At 33.3% G+C, this 19061-nt stretch overlaps 1 protein-coding gene across 1 annotated transcript; it reads left to right on the top strand.

Moving 5' to 3' along the window:
- Positions 1-2313: 2313 nt before the first annotated feature.
- LOC148607424 (uncharacterized) lies at positions 2314-16850 on the top strand. Its single transcript, XM_088544620.1, has 9 exons — positions 2314-2400; positions 5098-5649; positions 6155-6340; positions 7043-7150; positions 10136-10347; positions 10761-11151; positions 12963-13094; positions 14310-16236; positions 16541-16850. The coding sequence occupies exons 2-9, from the start codon at positions 5103-5105 to the stop codon at positions 16704-16706; spliced, it is 3669 nt and encodes a 1222-aa protein (XP_088400746.1). The 5' UTR covers positions 2314-2400; positions 5098-5102; the 3' UTR covers positions 16707-16850.
- Positions 16851-19061: the final 2211 nt, after the last annotated feature.

Genomic DNA, 19061 nt, shown 5'->3' with positions numbered 1-19061 from the left:
TTATTTAGATGAATACTTTTCACTTTATAGCTGATCTGATCCGAAAGAAAGAATATCGTTTAGCTAGATCCTTTAATCTCAGTTTCTGCTATATAGATGACGTATTATCTTTAAACAATCCTAATTTCGGGAATTTGGTACATTGCATCTACCCAAAAGAACTAGAGATAAAGGATACTACAGACACTGTGAAGTCGGCCTCATATCTTAAATTACACTAAGAAATCGATCGTAAAGGAAAACTATTAACCAAACTTTACGACAAACGTGACTTTTCATTCAGAATTGTCAACTTTCCTTTTATCTGTGGCAACATCCCTTCAGCACATGCGTATGAAGTGTTCATATCACAACTCATACGTTATGGAACTTATGCCAGAGCTTGCCGAAACTACGCAGACTGGAATTCTAACAAATAAGCTTCTGGAACAGGGTTATGTTGCTACAAGATTGAAGTCATCAATACAGAAGTTTTATGGTCGTCTACATGAACTCGTGGATCGTTACAGTGTATCCATCTGCACCAAGAAAACTGATTTGTTCAACGCATCACAGTTTTCCTTTCCTCTTTCGTCTACCCTGTACTTGACTTTTTATGGGCAACTCGGCGGGTGTTTCTAGAAAAGCAGAGGACGCTTACCCTACCGGTGCACCTGATCCATGCTCCCAGTTTTTAGTGGATTCCGAGGTGCTCATTTGCTTTTGTTACTTTGTATGTATGATGTTAGTTACTTTACGTTCTTATATATATAGAAGGGTTTGAAAAATTCCCAACGAAGCAAAGTTTTGGTCGTTCTCTCCGCGGGACTCGAACTCGTAACGCTGTGACATTTATGGCAACACCACCTGCACTTAGTCCAGCGCCCTAGACCACTTGGCCAGCTAGGCTATATACATATATATTTGTGTTTCTTATCTTTAATTTATTCATTTCTAACTCATTTTCTTCATTTTATTAGCTTTTCATTTACGATTTTTGCCTTTTTGATATTTGATTTCCTTATCTGAATTTGGTGCAAAAGCTAGATATCAAGTCTTTTTGTGATGCAAAAAGACTACACTGATCTTTTTGGGCATGATTTAAATTCGTTTTTTTCCAGTTGGTGCAGAAGGACGATGCCCACGTGTTAATTAGGACAGATGTGTCAGGTGTACGACACATGTGTACACATTCGTGATTTTCAAAATACCTTTAATGGCATATATGGAAAACAGGTACTGTGATCAAAAGGAACCGAAGACGTATTTGTAATATTTATTTTTCTAATATGTGTCTAATAAGGGTACATTCTAATATTTCTGCTTACAGAACCATGGTTAGACGGTTAGACCCACACTTGAATGTGCAGCCACAGTTTGGGATCCCTATTAACAGTCTCAGATACAGTCACTAGAGAATATACAAAAAGATGCAGCAAGATTCGTGAAGGGCAACCCCTGGCTGTGTTACATCAACGATAAAGGAGCTACACTAGGAAACCTAGAAGAACGCCGACTAAGATCCATGCTATAGTCATGATGTATAAAATCAATCATGACATGATAGATATACCAAGTGCGTCTACTTTACAACACTGAGGTGATGCCAGAACTCGGGGAAGCAGCAACTATAGACAATTGCACACCAACCGAGACACCTATAAATTCTCGTTCTTTCCAGAACCATCAGTGACTGGAACAGCCTTCCAGACAGTGCCAAACATACCAGTACCATCGAGACATTCAAGGGCAGCTAACCAACACCAAAGCTGCCTCTCACGAGCCATAGACAGCAATATTTCATGTTTTTAACCTGTTAAAGCTGTAAATACGAGGCTTTTAGCTGTGTCACTGGTGCTACATTGATTTTACACTCTAAATGAGAAGAAGAAGAAGACATTCAATCTGTTATGTACATGAATAAGAGTATTACATCCCATACATATACATACATATACATATGTTCATCTCGGTTAAACTTTTTTGAATATTTATCGTTGTATACATCTTAAGATTATTTTCAATTACATGTATGTGTATATAGTTACAATGCACGTGGATTTATTTTCTCCGTTCCGTTTCGTTTCGCAATTTATAGATTTCGTTTCGTTTCGTTTCGATTTCGTTTTGCATTTTATAGGTACTAATTTGATAAGCCTAATAAAAGGAACCCAAATATAAAAATCAAATGTCTATAAAATTTTCGATTTATCAATCCATTTAATTTTTTTCACATTTTATACGGTTTTTCTTTTGAAAATATCCCATATATAGTTATTGATTATCGCTACTATGTCTTGTGAAATAAAAAAAACCAAACTTTTCTTGGCTTTAGTCTCACCATTCTATTCTTAGTAACACAATATAAGCCTTATAGGTTGCAGAATACAGTAAATTTCCTAGTTAATAAAAGACCCTTAGGTAAAGTGTGAGATATTTGAATCTCCAGCATTTACACAATATGTAAACATCGATTGTATTTTTATTCATATTAACAGGAGAATATAGTCACTTGTTGTATACCATGTCTACAAGTACAACTTGCAGTGGCCTGAGTGGGTTTCTCACTATCTGGATAATTCGATCAAACTCCGTACCAACATATTCGTACCAGATAATGTGATTGGTTCGTTCCAAGTTTTTATTTTGTTTTAAAGCATCGATGTTGGTTGATTCGTTATAATTTACACAGTATCATAACATTTTTTTTTGTATTTTAAAGAGATTACCATAAATAATACAGGAATAACCATATATATACTTATAATGATCTGCCTAATTGAAACTTAATGACAACAAAATATGGTATTATCATTATCATTAAATATACTAAATTATACAGGAACAGAATTAGTGAATACATATTCATTGATATGGAGTAGGCGATGCATAAATCAGCGGGTACTGTGAGCTTTACCATACATGTGCCTTCTGCGTGAGACTTGTAAAAATAATAAAGGACTTGTGAAGTGGGGGTTGGGGTGTCGAATGAAAATTTTTGCTTCGCAAGTACAGTATTTTTAATTATATTTAAGCAGCAAGCGAAATCAATATTTTTATTTGAAAATCTGTCTATTAAATATTGGGGGGAGTTTTTTTTCAAGGAATGAGTAACTTGAAAAAAGATGTTTTTCCAAAATCCTAACCCCATACCCCTTTTCCCCTTGCTTTCAAAATGGTTCATAACTTTATAGCACTTCACAATACTTTACATTTTTAACCCTTAAGAGCATCTCTAGCAGCATCGTTTTCAGTTTTGGCCAGTCAGATCAATCTGTACAGATGCTGGAAATATTACAGTTCTCCACAGATGGTGGGAATATGTACTCATATCATGTGATGTAAACAAAATTCAGACGCAACTGACAGCTGTAAACAAGACAGTGATTGCCTTTCCTATCTTAGATTCTAAGAAAAGCTATGCTTCGATTTGGTTTATACAGTCGTCATTATATTTTTTCCAAGGCAGGTCTAAGGTTCTTTACAACAGCAACAGTGGAACAGTGGAGATACATGTTCATACATCCACGTGTTTTGAGAAGTTTTTAAAAGCATCATATTCACTTCTTTAAATAAGTAAAAAAAAATTTGAGAAATTTTTTCGTTAGTATATGGGGGAACCTTAATGGAAATTTAGAAAGTACACACATGTAATAACCACAGAGTTCACACTGTTTGGCACTGCTTGCTATTAATACTTTTTGATTCATTCATCAAATAAGCTGGTCTGAAGGTGGTTTTGGTCCAAAGAGTCAGTTTCTGCAACTATTGTGATCAGGATTTTTGACCCCACAGAAATAAGTACATGTATTGTGAACCCAATTAATAATACAACCATCTATCTTTGGAAGCATATTATTAAGCAATTGAGTCTTGATCACAACAGTTGCAGATACATGTACCTTAAATTACATGTATGGGACTCATAATTTTCACCATATTTCTGATAAATTTCTATCAGATTCTGGTCTTAACAACATGTCTGCTTAGCTAACCATTCATTGACTAATGTAGGAGTTAAGACCCCTGAAACAGTTTTTTTGTTGTTTTTTTTTTTTCACATGTACAACTTTGAAAATCTTCTTCTCTAAAACCATTTAAGATTATTGAATGAAAATAAGCATAGCAGTTCTTTAGTGTATTGTGCTCAAAATGACTGTTGTGATTTTTTATCCATGAATAGATATGGCTGCCTATACTAAAAATGGAACTTAGGGGTCATAAGACAGGTTTTTGAAAAAAAATTGTTGCCTTTAGCAAAATTCTGGTTCAGGTCATGAAAATGCTATGAAAAGCATTTCCTGCATTTGACAATTTAGTTGATTTTAACTTAGCCTGTCTCATTCCTCAAGTTTTTCAAATAAGCGAATGGTTAACCAGGTGAGCGATTCAGGTTCTCTTGAGCTTTTAGTTGTGCCTACCTTATACATTATAAGGCCATTTTGCCTCAAGCTTTGTTTAAGTGTAAATTGTTTCCCCATTAACTCAATGTAAAATGTTTTTGAAAAATTAGAAAAATAATGTATTCTACATATCTACCCTATTTATTTTTGAGTGGTAGCAGGAAACAAGACTCTTTTTTTTTGGCTTAAAAGCTTTTGAGCTGGGGTTCTCTGCAGTACTGCTAAAAAATCCAACTACCAGTATTTCAGTGGCAAAATGTTCTCAACCTTAATCTGACATATTTTATGAAATTATCCAATTCGTTTGAAATGTCTGTACCAAGTCAGGATTGCCTGAATATAGCTGAAATAGTGCTGCTTGGGTGTTAAACCCCAATAATCAATCAACCAAGTCAGGACCATTGCAGAATATGTACCAGCTACTCCAGTGATGTACATGTAATATCTGTTTTGTCAGATTCAATTTGGACTTGACTTGATTATAGAGTGGATAAGTGTTTGGTAGTTTTGTTGTAATCCGTATTTAGTCCATCAACATCAATTCTTAGAGAAACCACTGACCTACATTTGCATACATGAACATGTTTAGTCTTGTTTGTGTCAAGTTTGATTATCTCCCCTTCCTTGTGTATATTATTCATGTAGAGTTACACAGTATACATGTAGAACATTTTATTGTACATTGTATTACCTGTGTGTCTGCTTGTAATTTCAGTTAACATGGCTGGTTCATCAGGAGGCGAAAAGTCCAAAGAATTTCTACAAAGACTTGCCCAACTTAAGCGACAGTCTTTCGAGGTTAAGTTTGATCTTGATGGAAGTGACTATACTGCAGTTGAAAATATAGGAATAGGAGCATATGGTGTTGTTTGCTCAGCCATTCATAAAAAGTCAAATGACCGTGTTGCAATTAAGAAAATACACAAAGCTTTCGAATTTGATAAGATTGCAACTAGAACTTATCGTGAGATCAAAATATTGAAACATTTTAAACATGACAATATTATTTCAATTAGAGACATTCTAAAACCTAGAGGATCAGTAAATGATTTTAATGATATATATATTGTACTGGATCTGATGGAAAGTGACCTTCATAGAATAATTTACTCTAAACAGGAGTTGACAGAGGAGCATGTTCGTTATTTTCTTTACCAGCTATTAAGAGGATTAAAATATATTCACTCAGCTAAAGTAATTCACAGAGACCTTAAACCAAGTAATTTATTGGTTAATGAAGATTGTCAACTGAGAATAGGAGATTTTGGTAAGTCAGTGTTCTAGGATTTTTCAAAAATTGAGGTTTCCTTGGGAAAAATCCATATGAAAACTTCCCACAGTCAATGACTGCTTTCCTAACAAAACAAATCCTTACAGCATATGAAGTTTTCAACTTACAGTGGGAAAGTTTAACTAATTACCTAACTTTCCCTGACCCAAATTTCACTTGCCACAGGAAACAGGAATCCTAGAACATTGGTTAGTTATAATCTATTACACAGTAAAAACTAACCAGAAAATAAATTGAACATCTAAATAACCATACATTCATGAACCTTGGTATTTTTTGTTATGAATTTTTCTTTTTTTTCATATAGAAGGTGGTCATTGTGGGGAAACGAAGAGGTAATACTCAGTTACTATGTCAACTTTTACAGCAATGCTTGTACTGGACATTACAAAATATACCACTAAAATAAAGACCGTTTGTACATGTTAATAAGTTTCATGCAAATATTTTAACCAGTTAGGTAAATAATTCATAATTCAAGGAATGGCCAGGGGATTTTCTTCAAATCCAGACGAACCAAACCATTTCATGACACAATATGTTGCTACACGATGGTATAGAGCTCCAGAAATAATGTTGTCTATGGTAGAATACTCCTCAGCTGTCGACATGTGGTCTGTAGGATGTATCTTCGCTGAGATGCTTGGCAGAAAACATCTTTTTCCTGGTTTGTATCAGATTATAAGACAGAAAGTCACAGGACAAAAAGTCATGAAAAAAAAATCATAGTTATAATATTTGTGAAAACAGGACAAAATGTCATGACAGTCACAGTTTAAATACTAAAGAAAAATAGGATAAAAAGTCACAAAAACATATTCTGAAAGAAAAGGGAACAGAAATGTTGTCCTTGCTTTGTTAGTTTTTTTGTAAGAATCCATAATTTAATCCACTAATTAGAAACTATTAATTGTTATTTGCAAAGTCAGAAAAATAAAAAAGTAACAAATATTGATCTCTCTGATAAATAAAGAGCTTTGCAGAGTGCAGCATGTCAAACTGTTCACTTGGGGCAAGTGTGAACACAATACACACTTAAGCATAGAGATTTACAAATCATTATGGACGCAACAACTGGTTTGGACACAATATAGCACAAAATTTGATAAAGTTAAAAATTTTTGAAATTTAATCAAAATAAAAAAGTTGATTTTTTGGGGAATGACTCCTTTGACCCCTTATAATTCAAAAACCGTAAGAGATATCTGTAATCTAATTTGATAAATGCAGTGATTTGTGATTTTCTGTCCATTTACCTTTCTATCATAGCTAAAAGTTAAAAAAGCAGCATGAGAATTTTTTATCTGGCTGTCTTCATAAATTTGAAAAATCATGCTTCTTTAAAGGCTAATACTTTTCGTTTTCCCAGGAAAGGACTACATTCAGCAGATCAAGTATATAATTGGTGTCTTAGGATCTCCATCACAAGCTGTTATGGACTTGTGCAACTCGGATATCATCAAATCATTTGTTAACCGTACGTATTTAGGAATCAAATTTAAATGCAGGTTATCATGAATGCAAGTAAGAAAAATTTTTTTTGTAACTGTTGCATTGTTTGATAGACATATCAAGGTTTATTGAATTATAAGAAGTAATAAAATGAATTTGAATACTGTCTTTTTTAATCAAGAATAAATACAATTCCATAGATACCCCCCCAGTAAAAAAAAAAAGAAAAATCTGTTTCCTGTTACTCTACCTACCCAGTTCTTTTGTGCCTACCCTAAATGTTTACTGTCCAATTTAACACAATCACTGTCTAGGTTTTTTACCCATCATCATTCAAGGTAAAATGTTTTTTTTTTTAAAAATAAAATGACTTCCCTATTTACATACTATGAAAGTACTATTCTTCATAGGGTACCAATTTTCATGGTTTTTGTGGGTAGGCCAAAACATGACATTTGGTTCCCAACGAAAAGGGGATATCCATTTATATCTATACTGAAAACCTCAAACACCACAAATTCAAGAATTCCACGAACTTGTGTTTCCTCACTAATCCACGAAAATCGGTATTACATGAATTAAAAAAACTTCCACACTAATAATTTTTTTCTTACTGGTAGCAGGAAACAAGATTATTATTTTTTTTGGCCATAGAGCATTTGAGCTTCTCTGCAGTATTGCTTAAAATCTTGCTAGTAGTAGGAAATATCTAATTTTTTTTTGGCCTGAAACAATTTTGATTTTGTAATTTTTTAAAAAAATTGACGTGACAGATAATTTTTCAAAATAAAAAGACAGCAAAAAGAAAACTAACAAAAAAACCCATATACAACAACAAAAAAAAATAACAAACTGTGTATACATGTACTTATAACAAGTTCCCTTGGGTGATTTCAAGCGGATCCGATGTGGTAAAGTAGTTCTGGTTTCTTTACACAAGAAAATTATTATTTGACATTAAATTTTAGATAAAATATCACGATTAACAAATAACCCTAACATAAATGATACCATCATTGAACCTAAAATTATAAAAATAAGTTTGTTTAATAAATGTAATGAGCAGGTTTTACTTTTCATTCAATTTATTAGTACAAACCTGTATGTAGGAAATCACTAGATTAAGTGGCTGGTTCAGACCTTCAGGTGATAAGAGACAATGGAAATCTCCTTCCAGGCTTTCAAGCGGGCCCTTATTTTCCTAATTTTCCTTATTTTTTATAAGTAGCCCTTATTTTCCTAATAAAAGCGGAAGAATCCTAAAAAAGCCCTGTTTTTGTTGAGAAATTCCTTACTTTTTGAATTTAGAAATTTTTAAGTAGTAATTTCCCTTTATATTGTTTGTATTAATGGAATCTAGCTTAGTATACGTTCAGAAAATAAATATTATGATCCAATAAACACCTCAAAAGACATTTTGGTGGTCATTAGCAGTTGCTGAATACAACTGTTGATGGCCACTGACATGATCTTCTGGGTTGGTAAATAGCATTTACATTGTTGCCGTTAGCTAGTGGTAAGTAATTTGTTTTTCTTTTAGTATTATAATTGAAAAAGAAAGAATGTCATCCCTTATTTTTGTGTTAAAAGCCCTAAAAAATCCTAAATTTAGCCCGTATTTTTTTAAGAATTGTGCCCTAAAAATAGCCCTTATTTTTTACAAAAAGTCACTTGAAAGCCTGTTTATACCACATTATGTTGGAACAGACTGTATTACATAATAATGAACTGCTCTTGTAGTCTTGGGAAAGCATGCTTACCTCAAGTGTGGGAGGTTTGGGGTTCAATCCCTGGAGAAGTCGCACCGAAGACTTAAAAAATTGGTATCATTGCTTCTCTGCCAAGCACATGGTATGTAAATGTAAGGGGATGATTTGGTGGCTCAGAATCAGACTAATGTGTCCAAGTGGGATGGTATGCTTACCTGTAGGCTGTTACTTATTTGAGCTAGCACAATAAAGATCTGGCTCAGTATGTACAATGTAGGTCAAGTACTAAGCAGGGTCTGTTTGATTAGTCAGATGTTCATATACTGGAATGCATTAAATACTGTCAGAGGACATAAAAGCATATTCAATGTAGTTAGTCAACATAACAGGAACAACTCTATCACTCTTTCAAAGCATACATATACATGTGTCATCCACAAAACATAATTAAACATTACAGATAAAATGACAATTATTTGAGTTTTTAAACTTGAATACTTGAAATTGTGTTTTAGTTTTTGAATAACACATTTGTTGTGATAATTAGGCTAAGAAATGTCTGAATTTACATATATGTATATTACTTAGAGAAAAAATATTAAAAAAGATATTATTCAGTATTTAGATGTATTTAGCAGTGATTTATCAAATGTTCTCTGTATAAAAATTCGTTGATTTTGTTAAATAAATTTGGTAATTTCACTTTTGGACTTTCTGTCACAAGTATGACACCACATGAATATTAATTGTTAATAACCAAAAATACTGTGCCAAGAACGCCTTACGATTTAACTTCTGGGCAAAACAAGTTCCACAAACTGATTAAATCTAGGGTTCTTTGGCACTTCTGATCATATTTTGGTTATTCACTCTTTCCAAATTATTGTCCTTTTAATAATACATGAATTCATCAAAACGTTATTCCCTTATTGTAAGAAGGTAGACTTAAGATAAGGAATATCAGTGATATGTTTGTATTATATTCAATTTCACCAAAGCCTAACAAGCTTTCATTTGAAACAGAATGAAATGAATCCAAGTTACTTTGATGCTTACATTAGATTGATGTAAAATATTGTATACAAAGATTCAAATGATTTGTTAGAGTTGTGTCCCTTACCTTACAAATGAAATGTCTACCTCCTTAAGCCAAGACTTACAACAGGAAAATACTTATTTCATCCAAAATATATAAAGTGAAATTTCGAACCTTGGCAAATCAGGATGAAATTTCCTGTACTTTTTGATTCCATTTTTTTTTTTTTTTGCCACAGCTAGAAATTGATATGTTTCTCTTTCAGAATTAGGTAAAAAAGAAGGAATAGCATGGACAACATTATACCCGAAAGCTAGCCGTAAAGCTATAAATTTATTAAGCCGAATGTTAGTGCTGCACCCTGGTGAGAGAATTACTGTAGAGGAAGCTCTAAAGCATCATTATTTATCTAAATATCATGATCCAGATGATGAACCAGTCTGTGTACCTGCATTTAATTTCGATTTTGAAAATCAGGTAATTATAAGAAGTAGGGCAAACCAAAACTGATTCATTCATCTTACTGTCCATCTACTTTATTTAACAGTAACTCCATGAAATTTGGATTCATTTTTTTTCAATGTCATAGAATGTCTGTCTGGAAGGATGGCCCTTTCTTCTTTCATTATTTTTCTTTGTATGTATATATAAACATCTAAATATGTTCAACATCACCAAATGGTGTTAAAATTTACATTCAATATTGCAGATAACATATATCTTTGATCATTTTGATATGTACGAAATAAAGGGGGGCTTGCGTATCATTTGTTTTATCACAGTTTTTTTTCTTTCCTTTCAGTTTTGATGCATACTTCAGTTTTTACAGCTTTTACTGAAAATTTGAAGTTATAATAAAGCATGTTATTTTTTTTTTATATTTTAACCAGCAACTAAATATGGACCAGCTTAGAACAATGACCTATAAGGAAGTAATGGAATACCATCAACCAAAATGTTTTGATGCCTTTCTCCGACCAGCCCCTAAGGAGCCTCTGGTTTCCAAAACAACAATTTCTGCTGAACAAGTTGTGCCTGAAGTAAATAAGGTCAAGGTTGAAGTAGGTCAACTTGTTCCACAGTCTTCAACTGATGTAGAAATGCACAGTGCTAAAGTTCAGAGCACAAGTCAAGAGGTCACAGTTCAAAATGAATTGCAGAAAGCTAAAGAGTCTGTTAAAGCTGAGGTCAAAGGTCAAGAAAACCAGACAGTATCAGATAACACGAAGGAATTAATTAAGGCTGCTTTGAAAAATGCTAATCTTCGGAAGCAAAGACAAGGTAACTTAAGTACCAACCCATATAAAGTTCTGGCACTGCCATTGATAGAGGAGATTCATGGTGCAGGAAAGTCCATTGATGAACAAACCATGCTTTTGCAATCTACATACCCCGTATATATTTTTTATGTAGCAGTATTCCTTTATGAATACAGGTCTGTATTTTGGAAAAAACCATGCAATCATCTCCTGCTCAAATCAGCCAAATCAAGAACGATAACTCTTGCATAGTGCTGTTTTCATGTACAATCTACATGTACATGTGTATAATTTTTATCTAAAAATGTAACAACAGAATGAAGCATTAAGACTTGTTTTATGGTCTGTAACTGAATAAGAAATAAAAGTGACATTGGTGGGTTTTTGATGTGCATGAATCTTTTCTTGCCTGATATATGTAAAGATTGCTTCTTAACTAGAAAATTAAACAAGTACTATCTTTAAAAAAAATAGCTGACACAGTAAAATTTGTTCGCTTTACTTATAATTTTCATCAGGAAAAAATGCTATGCACACAATTTCAATTTCCTTTTTGGAACCCCACTAAGATATCAGTATTTGGCCAATCTGGAAATAGAATTTTGCGTTTCGATGGAAGAGTGTCTTTAAGGTCAAAGGGTAAAAAGCGAAGGTGTAACAACTGCATCATAAAAACTAGGTGAGAAAATTAAATAACTAGGTGAATGCTTCAATTCTTTAATGGAAGCATGTTCACCTTATGTGTGGGAGGTGGTGGGTTCAATCCATGTCTGAGTCAAAGAATGACTTAAAATTGGTAGTCACTGCTTCACCACCAAGCATGCGTCATAAAGGATAAGGCGTGTAGACAGGTTCGCTCAAAGTCAGAATAATGTGTCTGAATGTGGTGAAATGCCTACCTGCAGGATATTGATTCAAATGTAGCTACAATACCTGGCCAACTCAGTTTAGGGGTGTATACATGTAGAATTGGGTATGATGTATAGAATTTTGCCAGGTATGTCAGTCCCTCCATCTGCTTATTTCTCTATCATAACTACATGTAAATACTTAGGCGTTGAAGTTGTTATACCTTAAAGATAATAAAATTTGGAAAACATGCATTTTAAAAACCAAATATTATGGCTCTGACTGTCTGTCTGTCTGTCTGTTAAATTGGTTAGCCCACAGTGCATTTTGTTACTTTTTTTTGAATTAACGATTTGCTTTTTTTTAAATGGTCAGAGCTGTAATATGTTAAATAAATGGTGATGTTTTGTAGGGATTATTTTCATTTGTTTATAGCAGAAAATATATATCAATTTTTGCCTTTCTTGTATTAATTACCAGTCCATATTATATATTATATAATTCAGACACTGTCTACATTAAGGTGATTTATGATGAAGAAAAACCTACCAATTTGACAATGCTTTTTCAATCTACATATACTCTATTTTTAGGTAACAGTTGTCCTTTCCATATTCAGATCTGTACTTTTGAGAAAATCATACATTTATCTCCCATTAAAATCAACCAAATTGAACAAAATCAAAAACGATAACTCTTGCAAAGTGCTAATTTTATGTACAATCTGTATAAATTTTATCTCAAAAGTGCAGCCCCAAATGAAAAACAAAGATTGGTTATGTGATCTATAGTGGTTTCTGACCAAGAAATAAACATGAATTAAGTGGGTTTTTGACATGCATGAATCACCTCCTGTCCGAATTTTACAAAGACTGATACTTGAGTCATTTACCTTGTATCCTTATGAGTAAAGACACCATCAAAATTATTGTATGAAGAAAAAGAAAGAAACATCAGACTTCATTTTCATATATTTGTTTGAAGAGTCTTTGAATGAAGAGCAGAGTAAAAACAAACCAGTCACAGCAGCTCAAAGACAAAGAGAAAGAGAGGAAAAAAGAAAAAAGAAGATGGAAAGATCAATTGAGAGGATGAAAAAGAAGAAAGATAAAAAGGGTATAAATAAATTTTGTTTTGTGTGAAATAGAATTAAATAGACAGGGGTTTATATTAGTGTGTATTCAAGGTCCAGGAATGTGGGACCTTGGAATTTTGAAATTTCATTTTATCAGGTCCTGGACCTTCAGCCCTTTTCATTCACACTTAATCAGGTCAAGACCACTAGAATTGTAACGTACTTAAGAATGTCATACCTTTTAGGCTGGATAAGGAGCAAAAAATGGACTCCATTCCTGTGTTTTCAAATGACCAAAAGCTTTTATAACTATTGTCCACTGCTAAAAGTTGCTCACATGTAATAACAAAACTCTTTTCAGTTTTTTGGTAATTTTTTTGTTGTTGATTCCACTTAATTTCAAATACATTTTGGGTTTAAATTATATTCTATCGATTGCATGCTCACATTATAAAAATATGGAAATTTCATCTCCCTGTAAGGATTTTTCTTTCAAGTTTTTACTTGATTAGGTATTTTCTATGGAGGCGCACACTTCTTTCCAAGACCTGTTATTAACTAATTAATGTAATGACTTAATCGATTCATGAAAATACTACTTTATGCAATACTTTGATATTCTATGTAAAAAAGTAGACAATAATGGAAGTTGTTAGGTGGAAATATCAATTAAAAATATACTAAAAAATTTAATTAAAACATGCGAGAACAACTCATAGTAAACATGCTGTAATGAGGTACTCAGGTATCGCATTGACTTAATTGGTAGGTCATTTCAGGTCATCCTCTTTAGATATACATGTATTCTATGGCCTTATAAAGTATAACTCCTGACCTGTTTATTGAGGTCTTTTTGTTCTCCTCAAGTGGACCATAGATTGGAAATTTGGAAAATTCAATGACCTTGCACTATTACAAGTAATTTTGAACCACAGGTATACAGTTGACTGTAATCCTCATGAATTTTGATAAAGTGAATAATTGGTTTAGTTAAAATTTTGTCTTGTCCTATTATTGAACTCCCAATGAGTCAAAAGAGAATCAGTTGAAAATAGGACTTTTTAAGTTTTATTTTCTCATAGTATGAAAAAATTCTAATAAAAGCACATGTATTGAAATTGACATTCAATTATTATTTTTTATTAAATCTTTTCTTACACATTCTTCAATTGTGACATTTTTGTAAAAGCAGCTGCAAATCTTTATTGTTCCTAAAATTATTGTGTGTATTAATTGTTGTGACTTTATAATTTCAGAAAAGAAACCAGATTCTTTATTGACTTCTGCAGACAAAGAGATGCTTGAAAGATGGGCAAAAATGCAGAAAAATGTGCAGCAAATAGCCCCCAAGCCACCCCTGCCTGAACCAGGACAGAGTCAGTCCGGAAATGAACAGACTATTACAATCATTAATATACAACAACAAGTCATTACAATACCTAAACAAGGAGACAATGGTAACCAAGGGCAACAGGCTGCAGACAGCCAATCAGTGAATAGAAAGCCTTTGACACAAGTTTTCTCCTTACAAGCTGGGCAAAGAGGATCTTTGCCTGCTCAGATGGGTATTTCTCAGACCGAAAAAATTCTCGGTCAGCCAGAAAGACGTGAGAGTGATTCATGTGTTTATAAAATGTTAAGAGAAGAAAATAAGCAAAATTTGTTGGCAGGAGCACAGCAAACAGCAAAACAAATACCTGACTTAGGACAGAATAGTGAAAATGTGCCAGGTTTTTCGACAATAAATATGCAAGACTTGCATTCTCTGGGTATAGCAAATGCACCACAGGGTGAAATGGAAATGTTTTCTCAGCTGAAAAAATCAACTGAAAAAGTTCACAATAGTAGCTCATCTAGTGAAAATTTAGATAATGCTAGCAATAACTTTACCAATAGAAGGTCACCATATTCCCAAGGTTCCCCTTTAAAGGATTATAGCAACAATGGCTCACCAGAGAGCTACACTTCACAAGGATCTCCTGACAATTTCCTAAATACCTCTGACAATAGTGAGCAAGGACAGACAAACACAAGTGCTGCAAATCCTACCTCAAGTTTTCAAAATGTAACACAAAATTTTCCAAATACAGGATCTAGTAATTTCCAATGTAACTTACAAAGTGGATCACGTTTTCCAAATTCTAGTCAGAGTAATAATACTGGGGTAAGTGCTGCAGGGAGTAGTTTAACTGGAGGGAACCCTAACATGTTAGGAAATGTCCCAACCAATTTCTCAAATCAGTTAATCAATGCAGGCATTGTGAATCAACCCCGAGCTCAAAATGGAGCTGCAAACTTTTCATATCAGCAGCTTAACCAGGGGTTTTCAGATCAGCCAAACAAGACTGTCCTTAGTAATCAAAACTTTCCATATGAATCACTTGGTGAAACTCCAAGTTTCTTTAGTTCATCTTATGGTGAATCTTTTCTGGATAAACAAAATTTTGGAAGTGGAGGAGGTTTTCAGCCATACGATAGTCAACATAAGCACCAAAATAAACTATCAAGACGGTCCTCATCTAATCAGGAATTTTTAAATTTTCCATCATGTCAGTATAGTGGTTCAGTGCCAAGTCAGTTTTCTAGTCAGGACAGTTTTAATCAAGACATGACCAATGTACAACAGGGAACCAGTTTCAGCAGTGTCAGTAATGAGAAGGGTAATCAAGGGAACTTCTCACAAGAACAAAATTTTCAGCCAAACTTTGGTTTACCTCCATCCAACTCAAATGTATTGCAGCAGGGCTTTAGCAATCAAACGGGGCTACCATTTCAGACATATGGTGCAAATGAAGCTACGGTTGGTTCACAGTCACAAATGACACAACCTGGACAAATTCTTACTAACCAACAACCACAGCAGTATCCCTTACAGCATCAACAACAACCAAGCTCCTTACAACATCAACAACAAACTGGTTCCTTACAACAATTACAGTCACATGTTGGACCAGTCCATCATAATCAGCAACCAGTTGCAGGTCCGTCAAAACAACCAGCACTTCAGATTGACACGAAAACACAGCCTGATCTCATATCAATATTGTCCAAACAGCTTTCAAGGTCACAAGTTGATGACCCTGGTCCTCCTGCCCTAGTTTTGACTCCTAAAGGTACTGGGGCTGGCTATGGCTTAGGAATGGACCTGGACTCCCTTATCATGGATTCCCAAGATGGGGAATTGTAAGTTTTTTCACATAGCTTACTAATGTTACTGATCAGATACATGTACATTTGTTACCTTGACCTTGAGGCCAAGTGTTAAATTTACAAAAAAGAACATTGAAAGAAATTACTGTACCTTTATTTGATGTTACAAACATGTACAAATATTGTCTGTGACTAACATATATATTTTTTCACTTTACTGGCACACGCATTTAAGTCTAGATCACTCTAGTATATAAAAAAATACACTGCATGATACAGAAAAGGCATAGAAAATAACACAGTTTCACGCTTTGTTAATTCTATATTTACATTTCAGGGGAAGATCAGCTGCAGAACCTTCACCTTTGTCTTCATCTCTGCTGACGGATTGGATGGAAGTTACTGGAGATCTAAATATAGACATGGATGCCCTTGCACAGGAACTAAATTTACAGTCACCAATGTCTTTGTCTTATAGTGATCTATCCATGTATCCATCTTGAGAAAGCTAGAAGATAGACAAAGCCTTCCATTCCTCGGGTTAATTTCTTTAAACTTTTCGGGACAGTATTCCTCACTTTGCAGGGGAGTTAGAAAAAAAATAATGGATAGAATTAAAGTAATAGTGGCCATTTCTTGAAAAGTCATATATGTAACTTTTTTTGTCAATATTGATGTAGTCGTGCTATATTTTATAATTAAGTCATTACTTACAAAAAATTTTACAAGTTGACTTTTCGTGAAATCATCTGCTGACGATTCATACTTTATTTCATTAAAGTCACTGAAACTTTTTTTCTTTCAAAATTAAGTTCTTTAGGAGAAATATTTCTGTACAATTTTCCCTTCTCTCGGTTTGCTCAAGATAACTTCAGTAATGAAGTGAATAATTAGAATCTTACTTAGGAAAATTTAGTAGTGCCATAGGTAGTTATATATAGTATATAAGATTTTACTTTTAAGGAATGCTCGTTGAGTGGGAGCTATATTGGTATCACCTCATCTGTTCATCCATCTGAATTTCGTCATTATTATCTTAGCTCTCAATGGACTGATTAAATTCATATTTGGTGTGTGTAGGTGGGGCGTACGATTTAAACTATTTTGAATGCTGTTCGATATCAACTTCCCTTTTCTTGGAACATTTTTTTTCACTATAATTATTGATCGAGAAAAAGTGTCATTTTCAATTTTTGAAAAAGAGTTAAATTTTGATAAAAAGTAAGTCTCAGCCTGAAATGCATTCAAAAATATTTATCTGGTCAAAATAAATCAATGGTGTGTTTCAGGTTTCCCTAATCTACCATTGTTTCTGACGCCTACCCTAAACATTTTATTGCTGATTGAAAAAAAAAAAACTAATTTTTTGTCTTTCTGGTTATGAATTTTCATTCTGTAGTAATATTAAAAAATTGTTTTTGTTTAAAAAAATGTTATACTTACCTAGTGAGTCTACCGTTTTGAGGTTTATAGGAAACACATTTAATTTATTTTGGCCTTATGGATAAAAAACTTTTCTTAAGATCTTAACTCTGTTTTTTCCCTTTTTCATGATTTTTTTCCCTTCAAAACTTATCATCTAATGATTTTTGCATTCATTACCTACACCTTTATCTGGTGTAAAGTCTTAGCTAGGGTAAAATTCAAGCGTTTTTTTTTATTGAAAGAATATTTTGTTAAGAAACATGGGATTAGTAGTGCAATAATTGTGAACTTCGACAGCTTATATTGTTTTCTATACAACTTTTATATCCATGTTTGTTATTATCTGCATTCATCATCATTTATGGTATAAATATTGTTGATATATTTAAAGTTTTTTATGTTGTGTGTTATGACTTTTGCAAAGCAGGTACATGTAGGTATAGTGTAGGGTTGTCTACTTTTCAATCTGCTTTTTTATGTTGTCATAGAAACTAGTTATACCTCATGATTATGCAGTAAATGTTATACACTTGTCAAATATGAGGATATTTTGTTATTTTGGGAATATACTTGTTGTGAGAGGGTTCATTTTTGGTGAAGCATTAATGAGTTTTTGCCTATCTCTATATTGAAGGATTAACTAAACCACAAAATTTTGTCCTTTAATTTCCCTGCAAACAAAGGTTTCAATCTGTCTGTTTTTCCCAAAATTTTTCTAAACACCTTGCAGCATTGTTATGAAATTTGGTGGGATGTAATATAACCACATGGAGAATTGCATAATTTCATGAATTTATGTTTGGACAAAAATGTAGAATTGATGGCTATTGAACTTAGGTGGTGTTCTGCAAAACTTACTCTCATGCATTGTCCACACTACCTCATCAACGACTTACAGGACTGTAATAAAACTTAGTAGGGTTTTAAAATACCATATTGAGATGTGCATATTGTCAGGAATTTATATTGGACGAAGTGTTATTCAGCAAAACTTGGTCTCATGAATTGTTCGCAACTACTCCTCAGGATTTTTATAAAATTTTTGGGGATGATAAATTGCCGTAGTGGGATGTGCAAATTGCTAGGAACTTATCTTTTATTTTGAAAAATTGTAGAAAAATTGACTGTTGGAACTGAGGCATTTTCAAGCTAAACTTATCTTATGGAGATGTGCATATTGTCAGGAATTATTCATATTCTGTTATTGTGTTGTCAACAAAAGAATAACACTGTTTGCAGTTTGAGTTGGGTGTTTTAGAAATAGCAACAAATTGTGTGTAAAAAATGCTTAGTCTATCCACCATACAAATTGTGTCCAATAATGTATGGTATGTCACAATGGTACCCAAGTGTACAGGGTTCAACAGACTAAAGCGGGTATTAGTCCCATTGGGGGCAGTATCTAATTTGTCATTAAAATCAAGCTACTTGGA

Source organism: Perna viridis, chromosome 9, assembly GCF_037379345.1.
Source record: "Perna viridis isolate PV_CMFRI_1.1 ecotype Kerala chromosome 9, ASM3737934v1, whole genome shotgun sequence".
NCBI lineage: Eukaryota > Metazoa > Mollusca > Bivalvia > Mytilida > Mytilidae > Perna > Perna viridis.
The sequence above is the reverse complement of the archived record's forward strand: the minus strand, read 5'-3'. Positions and strand labels throughout refer to the sequence as shown.

What these genes read in the sequence shown, in the direction of transcription:
- LOC148607424 (XM_088544620.1), top strand. Translation starts at nt 5,103, where the DNA reads ATGGCTGGTTCATCAGGAGGCGAAAAGTCCAAAGAATTTCTACAAAGA. An exon ending in ATTTCGATTTTGAAAATCAG is followed by an intron (nt 10,348 to 10,760) that starts GTAATTATAAGA and finishes TATTTTAACCAG; the next exon opens with CAACTAAATATGGACCAGCT. An exon ending in AAAGAAGAAAGATAAAAAGG is followed by an intron (nt 13,095 to 14,309) that starts GTATAAATAAAT and finishes TTATAATTTCAG; the next exon opens with AAAAGAAACCAGATTCTTTA.